Source organism: Haliotis cracherodii, unplaced genomic scaffold (genome assembly GCF_022045235.1).
Source record: "Haliotis cracherodii isolate W230 unplaced genomic scaffold, xgHalCrac1.p SCAF_22, whole genome shotgun sequence".
In the NCBI taxonomy this organism is placed as follows: domain Eukaryota; kingdom Metazoa; phylum Mollusca; class Gastropoda; order Lepetellida; family Haliotidae; genus Haliotis; species Haliotis cracherodii.
Window position 1 is genome coordinate 13,058,094 of NW_027266278.1, and position 24,269 is coordinate 13,082,362.

The 24,269-nt window shown below is 42.0% G+C and overlaps 1 protein-coding gene across 4 annotated transcripts in view; it reads left to right on the plus strand.

The window, feature by feature from the left end:
• Positions 1–24,269, plus strand: part of LOC139471236 (endothelin-converting enzyme homolog) — a 74,936-nt gene that overhangs the window by 17,656 nt on the left and 33,011 nt on the right. For 2 of the 4 annotated variants that reach the window (XM_071253532.1, XM_071253529.1), the window contains exons 1-3: positions 11,896–12,061; positions 22,647–22,736; positions 24,099–24,238. In XM_071253532.1, coding sequence (XP_071109633.1) covers positions 22,675–22,736; positions 24,099–24,238 — 202 coding nt within the window. In that variant the 5' untranslated portion in view covers positions 11,896–12,061; positions 22,647–22,674. Of the gene's footprint in view, positions 1–11,895; positions 12,062–12,113; positions 12,169–22,646; positions 22,737–24,098; positions 24,239–24,269 lie in introns of those variants that run through there. The other 2 variants (XM_071253531.1, XM_071253530.1) reach the window with 2 other exon arrangements.

Consider the following 24,269-nt stretch of genomic DNA (forward strand, 5'->3'; position numbering starts at 1 on the left):
GCCTTTGGTGGATTTCATAAATTTGATTACAACTTTACAATCGAGAATCCATTTCAGGGTTTTAACAGTGCCTTGTCACTGTCGGTGTCAGGCCATGTTACACTGGGGGCACGGGTGGCCCAGTCGTCTAAGGCGCCGCGATTCGCTGTGAAGAGTTGCGTCCCTTGGGCACGCCAGAAACCTATGATTGTGGGTTCGAATCCCGGTTCCTACATCACTTCGGGCTTTCCTCACACATTAAGCTGACACGCCGAGATATAACTCAGTTTACGCTTGTGTTTAACGCCGCTTTGAACTGTATCACATTTATCTCCCACATGTCAGTTTGATGTGGGAGGAAAGCCCGAAGTGCAACAGGTCACAGACGTTTACCACTTTGGTGAAACCCAGGAGCACGGGTATGTCGAGAAACATAATCGGGGCGAACCGGGATTTGAACCCACGGCCACATTCGTGACCAACTCGTGTTATTCCGGGACAAGCCGAATAGCGACTCGTGCCCCTCTCGTGGCCATTTTTGCGACCGGGTTCCGTCTTAGCGCAAACGGGCATACCTAAAACAATTGTCAACTCGTTGCGTAATCGTTCACACGTTTTCCGAAAATATATTATATATATTTCAGATGCAATTTAAAGCACATCGGGACGTGCAGAATTATACAGTATGATTGAACACATTTAACTGTGTCTTTGGTATATTTTTAGATGCAAGACATATGTAAAATCAAAAATTATTTCTGAGGGATTCTTTGACGAAGAATTTGAAATCATACGCGCATTCTGATTGGTTTGTCGTATTTTCGCACATAACATTCATCGATAGGGGGACGAGTCTTCTTGCAGGTTACGGAAAGGGGCGAGTGGTGACGAATGCCACGGCCACAGGTTTCTGGCGTGCCCAAGGGACGCAACTCTGCACAGCAAATCGCGGCGGCTTAGACGACTGGGCCACCCGTGCTCCCCTTCTATGAAATCAAGATTCCCCAGTACAGAGCTTGACCCATCTTCCCAAGGCAAGGGAGTAAACTGACTATAAAACTCCAGTTTCCACCCTTGCCGAACTAGCCGGTATTATGGAGTTCAATTTTGGCTGGACTAACGAGTCTATGCATAGTCCAATCAAAATCGTGCAACGAAATCGAAATCCAGTTCGTAGACTGTCGTGCAGATTTCGGTCGATTGCAGGATTTGCAAAGCATGTGCACCGCCAACTCGTTGTCAACAGATATTTTCAATTTTTTTTAATGTTTTTAATCAAGGTGCTCACGCATTGCGCGATGTAAGACCCGTTTTATCACAACATAGACCTTGTTTATCCATCAGATCGTCTTGACTGGGCGCCACTGTTTTGTTTCAAGCAAATGCAAATGTTACGAGAGGTGGAATCTGATTTGTCTAAAGGAGAGGCTTAGAAGGGACAGAACTAGTAATAGCCACTGGTGGCGCTACAATAGAGCCCAGGAATTCCAGCCTCTCTCGGCAAAGGTGGAAACTGGACTTTTAAAGCCAGTTAACTCTCTTGCCTCGGGAAGATGAGCTTGACCCAGAAACGTCTTGAACCAGACAGATAACAGATACCTGTATCAGACAACAGATAACCTCTACAGTATTAATAAAACCTCTACACCTTGAACATACATACAGTTGTTAACACTAGGTATAAACACAACCATGTCTGCCCTGGTGTGTATCTGTATGTCGTTTTTTTTCATTTTTTTTTCACTTAGACAGCAATGTCTCCCGGTCAAGTCTATGAGATGAATTCGTCTTAAACTTCATCTGTACCATTTCTTGTTCAGAGTGAGTGAGTATGGTTCTACGCCGCTTTAAGCAATATTCCAGCAATATCACGGCGGGGAACGCCAGAAATGGGCTTCACACATTGTACCCATGTCGGGAATCGAACCCGGGTCTTCGGCGTGACGAGCAAACGCTTTAATCACTGGGCTCCCCCACCGCTTCTTGTTTAAAAGCATAATTCAAGACGTCAAAGCCAGAAGATATCAAGTCTCGATTATCCGCAGAAACAGACTACATGAGGCTTGAAAGTCAAAACAGTGGTGAAAATGATATGACCGGCTCATAGAAAATCAGTACGTTGTCATTTTTACAAGAATGTTTTAAAAAGGATGTTCTTACAAGGATGTACTTGATTTCCAAAACATTTATGGATTTCCTTTCATTACACATGATCAGAAACCTTAAGCCTGTTATAGATGGGGGTCTAAGTTTGTAGACAGAAAAATAATCAATAATTGACACTCTGGTGTATTATAGTCCGTTTTCTGCAAATAAATATACAGTAAACTACGGTTATAACGAACTTAAAAGGACTGCTAATTTCAGTTCGTTATAACCGTAGTTCGTTATAAACTTATATACAGCATAACTACAGCACATAGTCGGGACCAAAAAAGTAAATTCGTTATATCCGTCAGTTCGTTATAAGCGTGTTCGTTATAACCGTAGTTTACTGTATATCTGAAAGAAACAATTCGTCTTAAATGGAATGAAAATTATTTATTTGTCCATACCTACAGTAAACTACGGTTATAACGAACTCAAAGGGACCACTAGTTTTAGTTCGTAATAACCGTAGTTCGTTATATGCACATATACAACATATATTCATTAAATGGCCGGGACTAAAACAGAAGCTCGTTATATCGGTCAGTTCGTTATAAGCGTGTTCGTTATAAACGTAGTTTACTGTACTCTTCACCATCATTTCGTGTTGAAATAAACGGAAAAGGTATTTTAACTATCATGTAATTGTTGGTGGTTTGACGAGTTGTGTCTCGGATTTATAGGTACAGAAAACTACGGTTATAACGAACTTAAAGGGACTGCTAATTTTCATTCGTTATAACCGTAGTTCGTTATAAACATCTATACAGCATAACTACAGCACATAGTCGGAACTAAAAAAGTAAAATCGTTATATCCGTCAGTTCGTTATAAGCGTGTTCGTTATAACCGTAGTTTACTGTATTTTGCATTTCATCGGTACGATTTTGCAGCATACGGACTGTAGTAATTTTTCCAGGCAGAATTGAAACGTCAGAAATATATGTCCGTCCTACATGACTCACAACGTAAACTTTGTGTCTCGATTTGCGAGGTGAAGTTAAATTGGGTTCAAAGTCGCATTCGGGATTTATATGGCGACGCGCATGCACATGTGTGTGCTGTTTATACTAGTCCGGACTCATGCCGGTGTTATCATGCTAGCCCACTGAGATACCACGCCGCAGTTTAACCTGAGTACCCGACTCAGACACAGTATACCCGGAGCCGGGTCCTTGTTTTAGCCCCTTAATGCCGAAGGCCAGGCAGGGTAACAACAAGTATCAACTTCCAACGTATTTCGGTATGACGCGGTCGGGGATCGAACCCCGGACCTTCCGCTCGCTGAGTGACGCTCTACCACTAGACCACGGAAACGGTCTGGATCTGTATGTGTAATAGTTAGTGCCAGGTAAGTCCCTGGAACATATTGAAACCTTCTTAAAATGTTTCAGTTACCATAGAGACCACAGATATGGATCTGTGCATGTCGTGTCATACAACTTGCAGCCAACCGTCAAAACAACAACAACAACAACAAAAACCGATGCATACAATGAAATGCTCAAGAAATCATGTTGTCTATTATTGGTCTTAACTATTATAAACTGAGAGGTAATAGAAAGTTTTACGATTTTGTGTTTTTATGTTTACTGAAAATTTAAAGAAACTGTTGTTAAATTCGATTATGTGTCTCTAACCATCACTCATTCCTGCAACAGTTTGTACAATGTTATCTATGGCTGGGTAATGTTGTGTTAAAATAAATTGGTTCAATAAAGACTGGAGTAAGACATGAAGCTACAGCCACATGCCCCGTACCTTGTTTGAAATGTAAATTCGTGCCGAAAAACGCAAACGTTTCAAAGATAAGATGTATAAGATACCCACAAGCAGTTGTGTATTATGCGATTTATTTCTTAATGTAATTAAGTTTTTTTTATCAAATTATATTTAAAAACCATAGAACCATGTAGGTGAATGAGTGCTATGAGGCAGAGTGCATATATATGTACATGTAAGAAGAACATAAATATATATTTATGCTCTCTGGCTCATAGCACTCATTCACCTGATGAAGGAGTAAGCATATACTCCGAACCGAAACGTTGTGTTCCTCGTGATAAAGAAGTTGACATCCATAAATTCTCTTCCTTATGTGTATCACTTCTTAATGCCTTTCACAGACCTCATGTAGAATTATTCCTTGAGTGCTCCCCAAAGGCAAGTACAGTTCATTTTAAGAATATGATATCGCTGACTACAGATATTTTCCATTGAACATCAAACACATAATACATTCATCTGAGAGGAATAGTTGCCCCTCATTTTACACGCTAATTGCCATGGTCTGATCCTTAATTTGATGAGGGGGGTACGGGTGGCCCAGTCGTCTTAGGCGCCGCGATTCGCTGTGCAGAGTTGCGTCCCTTGGGCACGCCAGACACCTATCATTGTGGGTTCGAATACCGGTTCACTCTGATTATGTTTCTAGGTTTGTCAGCACCATACCCATGCTCGTGGGTTTCACCGAAGTGGTAAACATCAGACCTGCATCACTTCGGGCTTTCCGCCCACATTAAGCTGACACGCCGTAATATAACTGGAATACTGTTAAAAGCGGCGTTAAACCAAACTCACTCACTAATATGATGACGATGTTTGGTTCCTGACTGCTGGGCCTTTTCTTTCCACTGACACGTGAATGTGTGAATCCCTCTTGGCATCCATCATCAACTGTGTCTGTTCGTAACTAAGTGAATTATACTGAATGATATAAGCGCTGTCTTTTATATGGCGCTTACTATTTAATACAAAACCCCATGCTGATCGTGACTTGGGTACAGTGTGCAGACCGCTCCCCTCCCCATCCCAGTTTTCAATCTCCCGTTCCATCTCCTGCTCGGATTTCTCATCGTGAAGTAGGAGCCATGTTTGTTTTTATTTCATACATAAAGAAATGGCAATACGTCCTTGTTGCTTCGTGAATAGGTGGGAAACGTGAATGGCCATTTCCTCAATTTCCGCTTGTACCATTCACGTGTGTGTGTCCAGTCTTCGGGGATGGTGAGTGAGTGAGTGAGTGAGTGAGTTGGATTTAAAAACGATATTAACAGTATTCCAGTCATATCACGGCATGTCAACTTAATGTGGGCGGAAAGTCAGAAGTGATGCAGATCTCAGATGTTTACCACTTCGGTGAAACCCACGAGCACGGGTATGGTGCTGACAAACCTAGAAACATAATTGGGGCGAACCGGGATTCGAACCAACAATGATAGATCTATTGCGTGCCCAAGGGACGCAACTCTGCACAGCGAATTGCGGCGTCTTAGGGCACCCTGGGGATCGTATCCCAACTGCATTGATCGATGCTCATGATGTCAATCACTGGATTGTCTGGTCCAGGCTCCATTATTTACAGACCGCTGCCATTAAGCTGGAATATTGCTGAGTGCGGCGTTGAGCAACAAACAAACATGTTCACTGTGACATTGCCGCGACGATACCTCAAATACCCCAATACGTTAGTCAAGGTCAGCGCCAAGAGAATGTTACGACAATCAACGCTGTGTTCTCTGTCTTTGATGTCTGAGTTTACTGGGCACAGAGGGGAGCTTTTGATTGGGTAGATGTGTTAAGAGCCACCCAATGAATCCCTCATTAGTTTATTTGCCAACTGGTAAATATGTATATCTACACCTTGAACATACATGCAGTTGTTGACACTAGGTATAAACACAACCATGTCTGCCCTGGTGTGTATCTGTATGTCGTTTAGACAGCAATGTCTCTCGGTCAAGTCTATGAGATGGCATTCGTCCTAAACTTCATTTGTACCATTTCTTGTTCAGAGTGAGTGAGTGAGTATGGTTCTACGCCTTTTTTTGCAATATTCCAGCAATATCACGGCGGGGGACGGCAGAAATGGGCTTCACACATTGTACCCATGTCGGGAATCAAACCCGGGTCTTCGGCGTGACGAGCGAACGCTTTAATCACTGGGCTCCCCCACCGCTTCTTGTTTTAAAGCATAATTCACGACGTCAAAGCCAGAAGATAACAAGTCTCGATTATCCGCAGAAACAGACTACATGAGGCTTGAAAGTCAAAACAGTGGTGAAAATGATATGACCGGCTCATAGAATATCAGTACGTTGTCATTTTTACAAGAATGTTTTTACAAGGATGTTCTTACAAGTATGTACTTGATTTCCAAAACATTTATGGATTTCCTTTCATTACACATGATCAGAAACCTTAAGCCTGTTATAGATGGGTGTCTAAGTTTGTAGACAGAAAAATAATCAATAATTGACACTCTGGTGTATTATAGTCCGTTTTCTGCAAATAAATATACAGTAAACTACGGTTATAACGAACTTAAAGGGACTGCTAATTTCAGTTCGTTATAACCGTAGTTCGATATAAACATATATACAGCATAACTACAGCACATAGTCGGGACAAAAAAAGTAAGTTCGTTATATCCGTCAGTTCGTTATAAGCGTGTTCGTTATAACCGTAGTTTACTGTAAATCTGAAAGAAACAATTCGTCTTAAATGGAATGAAAGTTATTTATTTGTCCATACCTACAGTAAACTATGGTTATAACGAACTCAAAGGGACTACTAATTCTAGTTCGTAATAACCGTAGTTCGTTGTATGCACATATACAGCATATATACAACAAATGGCCGGGACTAAAACATAAGCTCGTTATATCGGTCAGTTCGTTATAAGCGTGTTCGTTATAAACGTAGTTTACTGTACTCTTCGCCATCATTTCGTGTTCAAATAAGTTGAAAAGGTTTTTAACTATCATGTAATTGTTGGTGATTTGACGAGTTGTGTCTCGGATTTATATGAACAGTATTTTGCATTTCATCGGTACGATTTTGCAGTATACGGACTGTAGTATATTTGCATCCAGAAATGAAATGACAGAAATATATGTGCGTCCTACATGACTCACAACGTAAACTTTGTGTCTCGATTTGCGAGGTGAAGTTAAATGGGGTTTAAAGTCGCGTTCAAGATTTATATAGCGACGCGCATGCACATGTGTGTGCTGTTTACACTAGTCCGGACTGATGCCGGTGTTATCATGCTAGCCCACTGAGATACCACGCCGCAGTTGAACCTGAGTACCCGACTCAGACACAGTATACCCGGAGCCGGGTCCTTGTTTTAGCCCCTTAATGTCGAAGGCCAGGCAGGGTAACAACAAGTATCAACTTCCAACGTATTTCGGTATGACGCGGTCGGGGATCGAACCCCGGACCTTCCGCTCTCCGAGTGGCGCTCTACCACTAGACCACGGAAACGGTCTGGATCTGTATGTGTAATAGTTAGTGCCAGGTAAGTCCCTGGAACATATTAAAACCTTCTTAAAATGTTTCAGTGACCATAGAACCTGCAGCCAACCGTCAAACAACAACAACAACAACAACAACAACGACAACAACAAAAACCAGTGCATCAATGAAATGCTCAAGAAATCATGTTGTCTATTATTGGTCTTAACTATTATAAACTGAGAGGTAATAGAAAGTTTTACGATTTTGTGTTTTTATGTTTACTGAAAATTTAAAGAAACTGTTGTTAAATTCGATTATGTGTCTCTAACCATCACTCATTCCTGCAACAGTTTGTACAATGCTATCTATGGCTGGGTAATGTTGTGTTAAAATAAATTGGTTCAATAAAGACATGAAGCTACAACAACATGCCCCGTACCTTGTTTGTAATGTAAATTCGTGCCGAAAGATGCAAACGTTTCAAAGATAAGATGTATAAGATACCCACAAGCAGTTGTGTATTATGTGATTTATTTCTTAATGTTATTAATTTTTTTATCAAATTATATTTAAAAAAATAGAACCATGTAGAAAGAATTAAGGAAGAGAATTTATGGATGTCAACTTCTTTATTATTAGGAACACAATGTTTCGGAGTAATCGGAGTAAATGCTCACTCCTCCATCGCTCATAGCGTCCATTCACCTGATGGAGGAGTAAGCATATGCTCCGAAACGCTGTGTTCCTAATAATAAAGAAGTTGACATCCATAAATTCTCTTCTTTATGTGTATCACTTCTTAATGCCTTTCACAGACCTCATGTAGAATTATTCCTTGAGCGCTCCCCAAAGGCAAGTACAGTTCATTTTAAGAATATGATATGCTTACTAAAGATATTTTCAGGTGAAAATCAAACACATGATACATCCAACTGAGATGAATAGCTTCTTTTGCCCCTCATTTTACACGCTAACTGACATGGTCTGGTCCTTAATATGATGATGGGGCACGGGTAGCCCAGTCGTCCAAGGTGCCGCGATTCGCTGTGTAGAGTTGCGTCCCTTGGGCACGCCAGAAACCTATGATTGTTGGTTCGAATCCCGGTTCGCCCCGATTATGTTTCTAGGTTTGTCAGCACAATTCCCGTGCTCGTGGGTTTTACCGAAGTGGTAAACGTCTGAGACCTGCATCACTGGTGACACGCCATGATATAACTGGAATACTGTTAAAAGCGGCGTTAAACCAAACTCACTCACTAATATGATGACGATGTTTGGTTCCTGACTGCTGGGCCTTTGCTTTAGACTCACACGTTAATGTGTGAACCCCGTTTGGCATCCATCATCAACTGTGTCTGTTCGTAACTAAGTGAATTATACTGAATGATATAAGCGCTGTCTTTTATATGGCGCTTACTATTTGATACAAAAACCCATGCTGATCGTGACAGTGTGCAGACCGCTCCCCTCCCCATCCCAGTTTTCAATCTCCCGTTCCATCTCCTGCTCGGATTTCCCATCGTGAAGTAGGAGCCATGTTTGTTTTTATTTCGTACATAAAGAAATGGCAATAGGTCCTTGTTGCTTCGTAAATAGGTGAGAAACGTGATTAACCATTATCTTATTTTCCTGGGCAACCAGTGACCACGTTCGGGGATGGTGAGACTGCAGTCAGTCGTAACTGTTATACATGTGACGATACTCACTCACTCACTCACTCCCTCAACCACCCACCCACTCACTACCTCACTCACTCACTCACTCACGGGATCGGGCAGTGAGGCTCGCTGACTTGGTTGATGCATGTCATCGTATCCCAACTGCATTGATCGATGCTCATGATGTCAATCACTGGATTGTCTGGTCCAGGTTCCATTATTTACAGACCGCTGCCATTAAGCTGGAATATTGCTGAGTGCGGTGTTGAACAACAAACAAACATGTTCACTGTGACATTGCCACGGTGATACCTGAAATACCCCATTACGTTAGTCAAGGTCAGCGCCTAGAGAATGTTACGCCAATCAACGTTGTGTTCTCTGTCTTTGATGTCTGAGTTTACTGGGCACAGAGGGGAGCTTTTGATTGGGTAGATGTGTTAAGAGCCCCCCAATGAATCCCTCATTAGTTTATTTGCCAACTGGTAAATATGTATAACAGACCCAGTTGAAAAAACAGCTCCAATTCGAAAGTAGAGGCGGGGGGAGGTGAGGTGAAATTATGTTTGACGTCGTTTTTAAGATTATAGCACTTATTGAGCGTGTTGAAATAATGAGGTGTTAATTGGTCTCGTAGCTGGTATATATACCACTAGTACACCTCTCGTGGCTTGTATAAAGACACTAAACAATGATTGAGTGAGAGAGTTGGGTTTAACACCGTTTTTCACAGTATTCCAGTTATACCACAGCGTGTCAACTTAAAGCCCGAAGTGATGCAGTTCTCTCGGACGTGTACTTCTTATATGAGCCTCTTTAAGGAGTTAATAATACTTACAAAATTTACAAATATTTACCTGTATTTAAATAATGATGACTCCCGGGGGGGGGGGGGGGGGGGGGGATGTTTTGTATTTCCTTAATATTCTCACAACCACAAACAGTTGACGGCCATTATCTGTACCTTTTCTCCTATTACGGAGTGCAATATCTCGTCCTCTTTTAGGTGCGATGTTTCGGCCACTGCGTTTTTTTGCATTGACCGGCTACACCTAAGGGGAACAATTCACTATGCTCTCGAACTCTCGAAACAGCGTCGTCCAATTAACGACGTCATGAAGTTGCGAACGTATGTTCGAATCTCCAGAAATAACGTCATGATAGAAGAACGTTTTATCGTGAAATATAATACACGTATTATGAGTTGTGTGTTCATCCATACGGTACTTTGTATGTATATATATGATGATGGTGATGATGATGATGATGATGATGATGATCCAGCTCTGGTAGTTTATGTGGTGGTGAGGTGAGGAGAAATGGGGTTTAACGTCGCGTCCAAGATCATTGCAATTATATTGACGACGTGCATGGACACAGTGTATGTGTCTGCTTGTACTTGCCTGAACTAATGCCAGGTATATAGTGGAAAACACTTGATACTGACTCCGGGCAGACCAGTGCTTGCTTTAGCCCCTTAATGCCGAGCGCCAGGCATGGTGACAACAAGTACCATCTTTAACGTCAGTCGAACCCACGACCCTCCGTTCTCCGGACAGACGGTCTATCCACTAGACCACGGAGGCGGTTGAGAATACGGAAGACATTAATACATCTGTCTATTAAGATTGTTCATGCTATCTGTAATCCCTAATTTTAATTGGTTCATATAGAGGCTTCAAACAGCAAAATATGTGTTCAAAGTCTACCACTAGACCACGGAGGTGGTCTGTAGTTAATGTAAATGCTGTGGTATGTGTATATATCCGTACCGCTCTTTTGCTAGTATATATGCAGTGAGTTATATGTAAAGACTTAGCACATATACAGTGAGTCGTGTGTATAAACATAGCACACATACAGTGAGTCGTGTGCATAAACGTAGCACATATACAGTGAGTCTGTGTATAAACTTAGCACATATACAGTGAGTCGTGTGTATAAACTTAGCACATATACAGTGAGTCGTGTATATAAACGTAGCACATATACAGTGAGTCTGTGTATAAACTTAGCACATATACAGTGAGTCGTGTGTATAAACTTAGCACATATACAGTGAGTCTGTGTATAAACTTAGAACATATACAGTGAGTCGTGTGTATAAACTTAGCATATATGCAGTGAGTCGTGTGTATAAACTTAGCACATATACAGTGAGTCGTGTATATAAACGTAGCACATATACAGTGAGTCTGTGTATAAACTTAGCACATATACAGTGAGTCGTGTGTATAAACTTAGCACATATACAGTGAGTCGTGTGTATAAACTTAGCATATATGCAGTGAGTCGTGTGTATAAACTTAGCACATATACAGTGAGTCGTGTATATAAACGTAGCACATATACAGTGAGTCTGTGTATAAACTTAGCACATATACAGTGAGTCGTGTGTATAAACTTAGCACATATACAGTGAGTCTGTGTATAAACTTAGAACATATACAGTGAGTCGTGTGTATAAACTTAGCATATATGCAGTGAGTCGTGTGTATAAACTTAGCACATATACAGTGAGTCTGTGTATAAACTTGGCACATATACAGTGAGTCGTGTATATAAACTTAGCACATATACAGTGAGTCGAGTGTATAAACTTAGCACATATGCAGTGAGTCGTGTATATAAACTTAGCACAGATACAGTGAGTCGTGTGTATAAACTTAGCACATATGCAGTGAGTCGTGTATATAAACTTAGCATATATACAGTGAGTCGAGTGTAGAAACTTAGCACATATGCAGGGAGTTTTGTCTACACCTCACATCTGCGAGTCCTGGCGTCGCGACCATCTCCCACACAACGCTCCAGCAGCTCAGAGCAACTAACTCAACTCTCCCTTCCCTCCGGGTCTGCGCTCCCGGGGAGGCAACCAAGACAGGAACGCTACAAGCGCTCCCAGTAAGCATGCCATGTGGAGGGACAAGCCCAGGGAGGTTACAAAGGGATTTAAAGGAAATCTCTCAACCAAGAAATGTGAAGATAAATGCAGGAAAGCCGGATCTCTTATCAGTTGGAGATTATAAATTGAGGTAAGCGAGGCTGCTGGACTCACTTGGATTCTAATAGTGCGAGGGTCGGTGCCGCGTCCCCTTTGACGGACTGGAATATTGAACGTTTTTGCTTACAGGAGAGAAAGGTAAGCACTCGGTGCCAGTACCATATGCAGAGTGACATGTTTGGTATCTATTGATGTGCTAGGATGTTATATATATCACCGGTTTATCACTGTTGACGTCACTACACAGACTCATAGAGTGCCCCTGCTCAAAGTTTTAGTACAAGAAATATGATTTAATTCCCGGAAATTCTGTAGTAAAACTGTTTCGAAACCTGTAAATACTTTATCACTGTAATTATCGTATCCGTGTCTTCAGGATAAGAGAAACTTGGGTTTCCTGTCTGTTGCGAAATCTCTTTACTGTCGCGCATCTGCCATATCACACTATTTGATCACCGTACCTTTTGCGAAACTGTTAGCTCACCTTACCAACATACACCGTCAGTGAACAGTGACATACATGTCCATACGTCACCACTCGCCCCTTTCCGTAACCTGCAAGAAGACTCGTCCCCCTATCGATGAATGTTATGTGCGAAAATACGACAAACCAATCAGAATGCGCGTATGATTTCAAATTCTTCGTCAAAGAATCCCTCAGAAATAATTTTTGACTTTACATATGTCTTGCATCTAAAAATATACCAAAGACACAGTTAAATGTGTTCAATCATACTGTATAATTCCGCACGTCCCGATGTGCTTTAAATTGCATCTGAAATATATATAATATATTTTCGGAAAACGTGTGAACGATTACGCAACGAGTTGACAATTGTTTTAGGTATGCCCGTTTGCGCTAAGACGGAACCCGGTCGCAAAAATGGCCACGAGAGGGGCACGAGTCGCTATTCGGCTTGTCCCGGAATAACACGAGTTGGTCACGAATGATACATGTCAAAAATAACAATGAACCTATTTCTGTTTAGAATAGATTATTGTGTTTGACAACAATAGGAAATCGCATGGTGCTTGATCCAACATACTTAATACGAGGTGTTTGATAGCACAGTGGATTTTTACGCTGGTCCGGCAGGACACTTGGGTTGCACTGTCCATGGCAGGGTTTAACACGGCCAAACTGACTAGTCAATGCCAAGCGACGAGTAATAAAAACTGAGTTTATTTTACCCAAATGGATTATAGCTGGACCTCGAGGGATTCCTGGAAAGACGATGTCACATGCAGCTGTTTTCTTGATTCGCGGGGGTGGGGCAGCCGAGTGGTTGAAGCATTCCCTCGTCACGCCGAAGACCCGGGTTCGATTCCCGTCATGGGTACAAAGTTTGAAGCCCATTTCTGATGTCCCCCACTGGGACGTTGCTAAAAGCGGCGTAAAAACATACTCACTGAATCACTCTTGTCACGCGAGACGTGGGCGGTCATACCTTGGGTGGATCGGTGCTCATAACATCAATCACTGGTTTGTCTGAACAGACTCAATCCATTATTTATAGACGTTATATGGGTGGAATTCTGCAGTGCGCAGCGTTGAAGTTTTGAATTATGCAATGAGTTTTATTTGGGAATGATATAACAATTACTGCTTATATTCTGTCTAGGAATTATATAACTGCCTATATTCTGTCTAGGAATTATATAACTGCTTATATTTTGTATAGGAATTATATAACTGTTTATATTCTGTCTAGGAATTATATAACTGCTTATATTCTGTTTACTCTGCGCTAACGCAAAAGGCCCGGACTCGTTCCCACGTAGGTATAATGTTTGAAGCCCATTTCTGGTGTCCCCCGCCGTGATATTGCTGGAATGCAAAATGTGGAGTAAAACCATACTCCTTCACTCACTCACTACTCTGCACATATGTTGAACATCCTGGTCTGTTGAATAGTACAACGGGTTTTTGGAATCAATGACCTGCTTATAGCCTTTAATGTGTTTACGCAAAGGAGTCATCATTATATACCGTTATATTATGTGTACATCAATATTAATTGGTGCTTTTTTTCTATTCGGTATATTACGTATTCTATACTTTAATGCCATTATTATAGAAGTAATCGTAGTTTTTGATTGTTTGTTGTTTAACGCCGCACTCAGCAATATTCCAGCTATAGATGTAGATGCTTTGGCAGAAGTAGTGATAGTAACAGAGGTTGTGATATCAATCTACTGCCTTCACATTCACGATACGTGCATGCCCAAGATTCATTGAGATCATCGCATTGTGAATACATACGTTGACTACATACATGTGTGAATACATACGTTGACAACATACATGTGTGGATAGATACGTTGACTACATACATGTGTGAATACATACGTTGACAACATACATGTGTGGATAGATACGTTGACTACATACATGTGTGAATACATACGTTGACAACATACATGTGTGAATACATACGTTGACAACATACATGTGTGAATACATAGGTTGACTACATATATTTGTGAATACATAGGTTGAATACATATATGTGTGAATATATACGTTGACTACATACATCTGTGAATATATATGTTGACTACACATATGTGTGAATATGTACGTTGACTACAGACGTGTGAATATATATGTTAACTACATGCATGTGTGAATACATACGTTGACTACATACGTGTGTGAATACAAACGTTGACTACATATATGTGTGAATATGAACGTTAACTTCACATATGTGTCAATACATACGTTGACATACGTTGACTACAGACATGTGTGAATGCATACGTTGACTACATATATGTGTGAATACATACTTTGACTACACATATGTGTGAATACATGCGTTGACTACATACATCTGTGAATATATATGTTGACTACATACATGTGTGAATACATACTTTGACTACATACATGTGTGACTACATACGTTGACAACATATATGTGTGAATATGTACGTTGACTACATATATGTGTGAATATGTACGTTGACTACTCACATCTGTGAATACATACGTTGACTACATACATCTGTGAATACATACGTTGACTACGTACATCTGTGAATACATACGTTGACTACATACATGTGTGAATTCATACGTTGACTATATACATATGTGTGAATATGTACGTTGACTACACATATGTGTGAATACATACGTTGACTACATATATGTGTGAATACATACTTTGACTACATACATCTGTTAATACATATGTTGACTACATACATGTGTGAATACATACGTTGACTACATACGTGTGTGAATACAAACGTTGACTACATATATGTGTGAATATGAACGTTAACTTCACATTTGTGTGAATACATACTTTGACTACACATATGTGTGAATACATACGTTGACTACATACATCTGTGAATACATATGTTGACTACATACATGTGTGAATACATACGTTGACTACATACGTGTGTGAATACAAACGTTGACTACATATATGTGTGAATATGAACGTTAACTTCACATTTGTGTGAATACATACTTTGACTACACATATGTCTGAATATATACGTTGACTACACATATGTGAATACATACGTTGACTACATACATGTGTGAATACATACGTTGACTTCATACGTGTGTGAATACAAACGCTGACTACATATATGTGTGAATACATACCTTGACTACACATATGTGTGAATACAATGGAAATAGAGCTGAAATATTTCTGACTGCTGCTTAAAACAACATTCACTCGCTAAACGTCACTCAAAATATCGGGATCGGGTGGTCAGGCTCGATGACTTGGTTGATGCATGTCATCGTATCCCAACTGCTTGGATCGATGCTCATGATGTCAATCACTGATTTGTCTTGTCCGGACTCGAGTATTTACAGACCGCTGTCTTATAACGGACTATTGCCGAGCGCGGCGTTAAACAGCAACAAAGACAACAACACCACCACCACCAACAACAACAACAACAACAACAACGAAATATCGGAGCAGCATCATGTCAACAAACGTACGCACGGACTGTTCGTATTTTTCAACAGCAACAATAATTATCTCGGGAAAAGTCGCCCCCTCCAATGTTCTGAAAAACATGACGCACTGTTCCCTCTTCAAGCAGCTGCCGGACTCCCTTGATTTCCAAATAGGGCCTGTTCCTAACGCCAACAACGGATTACCGTAATCCCCGCACCAAGCAACTAATGGCCCTGGCTGGCTCTATGGCGCTCTGGCATTACGCTCGGGAACACATCGGGCATTTCACGGCTCAAGCCACTCGGACGTCATCGGGCAAATCACGACGGAAATATACCTCTGCGGTAACCAGACGTTACGGCCGGTTAAAATACGGTTTTAGTTGAACTGTTGGTTCTCGCAGCTGTATAGAGATAAGTGCAGGATAGAGTGAGTGAGTGAGTGAGTGAGTGAGTTGCGCTTAATGCCGCTTTTAACAGTATTCCAGTTATATCACAGCGTGTCAGCTTAATGTGGAAGGAAAGCCCGAAGTGATGCAGGTCTCAGACGTTTACCACTTTGGTGAAACCCACAAGCACGGGTATGGTGCTGACAAACCTAGAGACATAATCGGGGCGAACCGGGATTCGAACCCACAATCATAGGTTCCTGGCGTGCCCAAGGGACGCAACTCTGCACAGCGAATCGCGGCGCCTTAGACGACTGGGCCACCCCTGCCTCCTTATCGCAGGATAGACATGAGCCCAGTCCATGTTATTGTATGCTCTACAGACATTAAGCATTGCATTTGATTTGACAGATGGAAACGTGTTCAAAAGAATAGGGTATGTCTTTATATTACCATGTGGTAAAATAATGTATTGGTCGAAGGCGCTGCGTTAGTTGTGCAGAGTTGCGTCCCTTTGCTGCTGGGATCTGGTAATCATGGGTTCGAAATCCATTTCCATCCCGATTGTGAGTACTCGGTTTGTCATCCTTAGCTCACCTTACAGTGGCAACCATGCATGCAGCCTGCGTCACGTTGTTACATTAACCCTTTAGATTGATTGAGTATGGTTTTACGCAGAAGTTAGCCATATTCCAGCAATATCACGTCTATGACATCTTCAAGGGACCCCGGTGGCCAAGTCGCAAGTCGTGAACGTGGGTTCGAATCCCAGTTCGCCCCCGATTAAATTATACTAAAGTGGTAAACGTCTGTTGCCCGCATCACTTCGGGCTTTCCTCCCACATCAAGCTGCCACGCCGTGATATGACTGGAGTACTGTTCAGAGCGGCGTTAAACCCAACTCACTCACCATGACATCTTGGTAGAGGGTTTGTTTCTGATACCACAGGCATCGCTCAGCCTGAATGCAAGCCAACCCCTCCCAGGCAATCTGTATGTTATGTACAGACGCGATCAATCCACAGACAAACGCGCTTGTTTAGTGGTTCCAACCGCAATATTAATAACAATTATAATAGCTGTATAAAGACTGTTTGATAACTCTCGTGACGTTTTATTTACAGTTATTTTAGAGATGAAGCGTACTTTGAAATTAAATGCCTGGCATAAGAAGACCGTGATTAGAAATAGATAATCAAAGCACGGTACCAATCAGCATTTGATGTTTAATCGTTATACGCAAAGGAGATAGCCCGCGGAAGAAATCGCAATTAAATTAGACCAATTTGTATTATATTTCTGATCACATAATTTCTCGTTGGGCATTTTATGATGAAGTACAAAAATACAAGAGTACAATCTAATTTCTAATTTCAATATATACCATCCAGATTCAGGTAGTAGACTGAACCATTTCACCATGATGTTTCTGAAGCTCTGCGCCGTGTACCGTAGGCTCCGATTGAAATCTCCGGGCATCAAAGCTGACAACACAGAGTGTTTATCACCTAAATGCAGATATACTGAATAGTGTTCAGCTAAATAGCCTGGAATTGACCATCTAGAAAGCAAAACAGTGTACACTCATTGAACAGAAAGTTCCGCATGGCCACACGCAACTCTTCGGGAGACCACTTCACCACCGTCTCTATCCATGTCCGACGTTGTAAACGTTGTGTAGTAACGTCATCACCGATTTCATCGCTTACTTAGATACAACCTAAAATAGCCGAGTATAATCAGCCTTCCGTTGTAGAGCCGTCTCACACTCAGAAAATTCGTATCATTTCGAGCGTGGGTAAAGTTGACCTCTTTAATTCTAAATTAACGCCTGCGAAACATGAAATGGAATTTCCACGTGGATGGCGCGAGATGAGAACACTAGCCCTTAACGCTAGCGTCGCGATACCCTCATCGCCGCCTCCGGCCCTGTGGCATAATTTTCAATAACAAACCCCCTCCTTGAGAAAAGAGCTCATCAAAGGGAGATTATATTGATCACCGAGGAGTAATGTCAAGGTCAAATTAGTGCCGACGTTTCTCGCGAGGAAACGCGTTGGTGACATTTATGTTTTAGGCTTGAGAAATTGTTTCTAGTTGTTGGGTAAGGCCATCCCTAATGGACGCTTGGCTGATTGGAGATTTTCTCATTTTATGCGAAAATCCCTGTAGTACCTTCAGCAAATACGGAACTTTCAGAGCGCAGGGCTGCAAAGCCGATTTACCCATTCCCAAAATAAATACGCATTCCCTTTAGGTTGTGCCATGGACGACATGGTTCTTTGAAGCTATCCTTTGTTTTAACAAGCACTTAATATTATTGAATACCACAAAGCTGATATTTCCAGGGGAACGGGCACCATAGAGGTGATACTTTTCAAATAAATTGATTTTGTCTCCAAGGACTTGAGCCTGACAAATATCGATATCTAATGGTTGAATTACCATCGCTTGGGAGGTTCTCTGTCTCCGCTTAACATTCTTCACCGTTTTGGATACGATCATCACAGCCGTTTATATTACTGCATTCGGAGGTCCAGGCTTAACAATGAACGAATGTATGTTGTGTTACGCCGCAGTCGCTAATATACAAGGAATATCAAGACATATTCGCGTCTGGGCCTGGGTCATGAGCAACGGTACGCGCCGTCGGGGAATGATGCCAGACGTTGAGTCAATTTACTCATTGCGTCAGTCAGGTTACCATTCTTATGAGACTTTTCGTGACTTTAACTCTACTCCGTTTCTTGTGGACAGAGCGTCTGCCCGGGTAGGTCAGTTGGTCAGATGTTCGATCCCCTGGCCGCGGCAAACCAAACGACGTTTAGAGATGACACTTGTTGTTACCCTGCCTGGCGATCGGCATTAAGAGGCTAAAACAAGGACTGGTCGGCTCGGAGTCAGTATACTGTGTCTGAGTGGGGTGTTCATGTTAAACTGCGACATGGTATCTCAGTGTGCTAGCACTATAAATCGGCATCAGTCCGGACTAGTACAAACAGCCACACACACACATACATGCACGTCACTGTATAAGTGCAATAATCTTGGACGCGACGTTAAACCCCATTTCACCTCACCTCACCTCCTCCCTAATGTCCCTTAAGAGTCGGACCGCCCCTGTGGTCTTGGGTAGAGCGGGTTCGATCCCCGGCCGCGTCATACCAAAAGACGTTAAAAGATGGTTCTTATTGTTACCCTGACTGGCTCGCGGCATTAAAGGGTTAATACAAGGAGTAGTCGGATCGGAGTATACTTTGTCTGAGTTGGGTATTCATGTTAAACTGCGACATGGTATCTCAGAGGGCTAGCACGATGATATCGGAGTTGGCCGGACTAGTACAAAGAAACACAAGAAGATGCACGCTCTTTTGCTATGTCCAGGTTGAAAATATGACTTTGTTTTCGTGATAACCGCTCGTAACAAGTCTCACTTTATCACATACAACACACTAGGGTAAGTCTATGGCACGGGAGCGTTGCTACTTTGTGAGTACAGCGAACTCCGTCGTTGACGAGCCAGTGCCGTAATGTGTGGACCTGTTTCCCGTGTGAGCAGTTTAGGTCAGTCAATCCAATCGAATGCGCCTCGTAAATCTAACCAATCAACTTGACCCACACATCAGCACATCTGTATTTGCCAGTGCGCAAAATATCACACTTCCGTCTTCCTCAGTGACAAGCGAGCTGTCATCCTAAGTTAATTGGAGGGGCCATTTATGGGTTGAACACCTGCGAAATATTTACAATACTCTTCCAAACGATGATTTATCAAACACTCACTTAAGTAAGCGCCGTATGTGTCGTAATGCTTTAGCATTGCTTAGTAAGTGATTTATGAATTTGTACGTTTTTCATGTAAGTTTAAATAATTTTTTTGCTATTTAATTACCACCCAAAGAGAACCTCATCAGCGAGAATTATATTGTCACAAGTAGGCTGATGAACAAATGGATTTCACTGACACAATTTCTGAACGGATTGCGGTAAATTGTTTAAAATAAGGTCGCATTTCCTCTATCATTATAAAAATAAATATCTGTAAATATATTTTCGAATCCGGATATGAACAAAGTATTGCCAACTTAATCACATATAATGTTGACTTGTAGATGCAAAGATTCCAATGCTGTGTATGTAGTAATCAATAGTCGCAACCATTCTGGCCCAAACCAAACTGTTTTCTCTCAATCCATATATGTTGGAAAAGATCTTGAATACGCAGCTAGATATAACACCTGGCACTTCAGTTTCATTGGGCCTACAAACTAATTTTCTTTGAATTGTTTTGCATATTTTGAAAGCGATTACTTAGCTCACCTGACCAAAGATCAGGTCAGCCGAAGTCCTGCTAGACCGACAGTAGAGTGTGGAAGAAGGTTATCTAACTATTGGACATCGCAATAATATGGACATAACATTACACCTTGTATTATTGCCGATAAAGAATCATTGTTTCCATAAGCCATCAAACTTGGGTGTTACTTTTCTTTTTACCCGGCAGTTTATTAAAGACAACTGATTCTGGTTCAGTCAAACCAGTGTTTGGTAGGGCGGGGTACGATGACACACAATCAGCCATGTGGTTCTCTCGCCACGCCGAAGACCCGGGTTCGATTCCCCTCGTGGTACAATGTGTGAAGCGATTTCTCGCCGTGAGAGTGCTGGAATATTGCGGCGAAAACCACACTCACTCACTCATTTTAGTCGGCGCTTACGACCCACCCAGAATTTTTCGGAGAATGTGAAGACTCCCCAACACTGCAGCCTTCTGAATTACCCAGAATGTCAGAAGGGCTGTATTCCTGGTAGCAAACCCGGGTACTCTCCCGATGTCAGTCAACAGATTGGGAGGTACAAAACCCAAGGCACCGAGAACAATGGGGAGTAGGACAACTTGGTACTTGGAATGCAAGCGTGGCATTTCGAAAGCGGTTCTGCATATTTGCCATGTTTTTCCCCAATCTTGTCGATCACATTAGTGTCAAAAGGGACAGAAAATTCAATGATATAAATGATTTCATTGGATTTATCAAAAAGGACGAGATCAGGTTTGTTGGCCTGGATATGTCTGAGGCTTTATACGGGCCTGTTCCAAAGGATTTTGTATGTACCATTTTTCATGACGCCCTCTACATATTCCGGGTCGTACCATGTGTCAAAACCACAAGCATGGCGAAGACGGTAATAAAATGATCGAACAACTCCATCATGTCGCTTAAGATGCTGTGTCTGTGCATCAACTCACAATGTGTTGGACAGTCTCATTAAATTCATTACATAATCTACATTTCATATTCACATTTTGATGCAAAATCACAAATTGACGGTTTCGAGTTGGAAGTGACTGGTCCTGAGCAGCAAACAGAAAGCCTTCTGTTTTACGTTTCAGGACAGACAACTTCATCCAAGTGAAGGACTCTGCAAGATTGCGTAAAATCGATGCAGTGGTCGTTCAGATAGCCTCTCCTTGAAAAACTTGTCTGGGCCGATTTGATATGGCACTTCGCTTGGTTGACACTCATTTCTGTACTATCCAGCAGTACAGAGACATCAACAAAATCAACACCGACATTGAGATTAAGTCTCACATCCTTGGCTCGTTTTAGGAAACTGTGGAATGCCTTGTTTTCATCATGAGTCTTGACATGCTTTACAAGAGGATCATCAGACAAATAAATGTGTGCAAAAGTGCACAAAACAATCATGCACTATCATGAAGAGCCTCCACATTAATCAAACCACGCCCTCCCATCATAATTGGTAAATATAAGCGATTGAGGGAAGAGCGAGGGTGGTGGGATCTATTGTCTGACATGATTCTTCGTGTGAGGGTGTCAATACCCTGGATTTCTTGTTTCGTCCAATCAACAACACCTAAAGAATATGAAAGGACGGGCACAGCATGAGTATTTGTGGCTTTGACTTTATTGCGAGCGTTCAGCTCTGAACTCCAGATTTTCTTCAGTCTACATTTGTACTCTGCCCGAAGTTTGCCCTTGATATGGGCATTCTGGAGTTTGTCCCTAATCTGCATCCCTAAGAACGTATAGGCCTGACCTTCCACAAGATGGTCACTAACTCCTCCTCATCCAAGTAAACTGACTGATCCTCCCTCTTCTACCTTGCCACGTTTCAAATGAAGAATGTTGCATTTGTCGAGTCCAAAGGACATTATCATCATCATCATCATCATCATCATCATCATCATCATCATCATCATCATCATCATCAATATTATTATTATTATCATCATCATCATCATCATTATTATTATGTTCCAGGTTCGACATCCTTACCTAATCAGCGGTGATGGACGAAAAGGGAGCTAACTCCTACCGGTTGGCGGAGGGGGGGAACGGGGTCGTACCCAGGTGGGTTGCAAGGTTTCCCACAAAGAACTTACAAATAATCCCAAACTGTAGTTGTGGAGATGTGGTAAACACGTGGTATTATGTCACATGCTGCACTAATTTAATCTGCGATGAGGGGGCACGGGTGGCCCAGTCGTCTAAGGCAACACAATGCGCTGAGCAGAGTTGCGTCCCTTGGGCACGCCAGAAACCTATGATTGTGGGTTCGAATCCGCGTTCACCCCGATTATGTTTCTAGGTTTGTCAGCCCCATACCCGTGCTCGTGGGTTTCACCGAAGTGGTGAACGTCTGATACCTGCATCACTTCGGGCTTTCCTCCCACATTAGGCTGACACGCTGTGATATAACTGGAATACTGTTAAAAGCGACGTTAAACCCAACTCACTCACTCATCTGCGATAAACCATATGAAGGGCAATGGTGTAGTCTAATGGTTAAAGCGTTCGCTCGTAACACCCAACACTTGGGTTCTATTCCACACATGGCTACAAATTGTGAAGCCCATTTCCGCCGTGATATTGATGGAATATTGCAAAAAGCGGCGTAAAACCATAATCACTCTCTGAGGACATAAAAGTGTGCCAACCTGTGCATGTTCTCAAGCTCCGAGATTAAGGCCCCCAGTTTCTTGGGAGGATTTAACAGCTAGCACTGTCAGAATAAATAACACAATCCTAAAATATCTGCTAAATTATTTCAGACTTGAGTTGAAAAGGTTCATTAATCGTGATCAAACACCACCAAAACCCGAGCTAAAAAGAATTACAGAAAAACAGAGCTTGAAACATGGCCGATTTCCAGCGATGAGTAGCGTCCTTTGGTCGTGCCGGGATCCGCTGATTGCGGGTTCTAATCCAAGCGTGGCACCGATTATGGGCCTTGATCTGTCAGCACAATGCCTGTTCGAACCCACATGATCAAATGACATATCATAAAATAATGGGATTTAAAGCAACGTATCTCCTGTCCCGTTCCTTGTTTAACGTCAGTCTTTCTGTCCGTCGTTACTGGGAGCTACGGGTCGCCCCGTTAGAAAAGTCTGCCAATACTCTGTTTGATTTACAGCGCACTTCTAGACTTGGATTCAAATCTTAAAATCATTTCCTTCATCAATTACCTGCATATACGTCTGATATATTTAATCGAACATAAACATTGAAACAGGGTTCCACATCAAAGTCAAACTCTGATATGGATTTTGGAAAACAAGATGGCGGACCCCACAAAAACACCTCCGCTTTTGTATTTGATCTAGACACTTTGGATGAAACAATGTTATGATATATAGACTGATATTAAACGAGGGCCGGATGTTGGAATACTGCATTCATCTACTCACTAGAGCGTCTTCTGCATTTAAGTGTATCCTACAAAAGTTCGCAAAAGATGACGGGACGGGAGAAGGTGATGCTGTGTTTCTCCGTCTTCCTCGCCATCTGCACCTTCACCCTCATCATCGGCCTTGTTGTCAAACTGGAGATGAAGACAACGTCGGACTGCTGTGAGTACACATTGCCACCACAAGGTCGTTT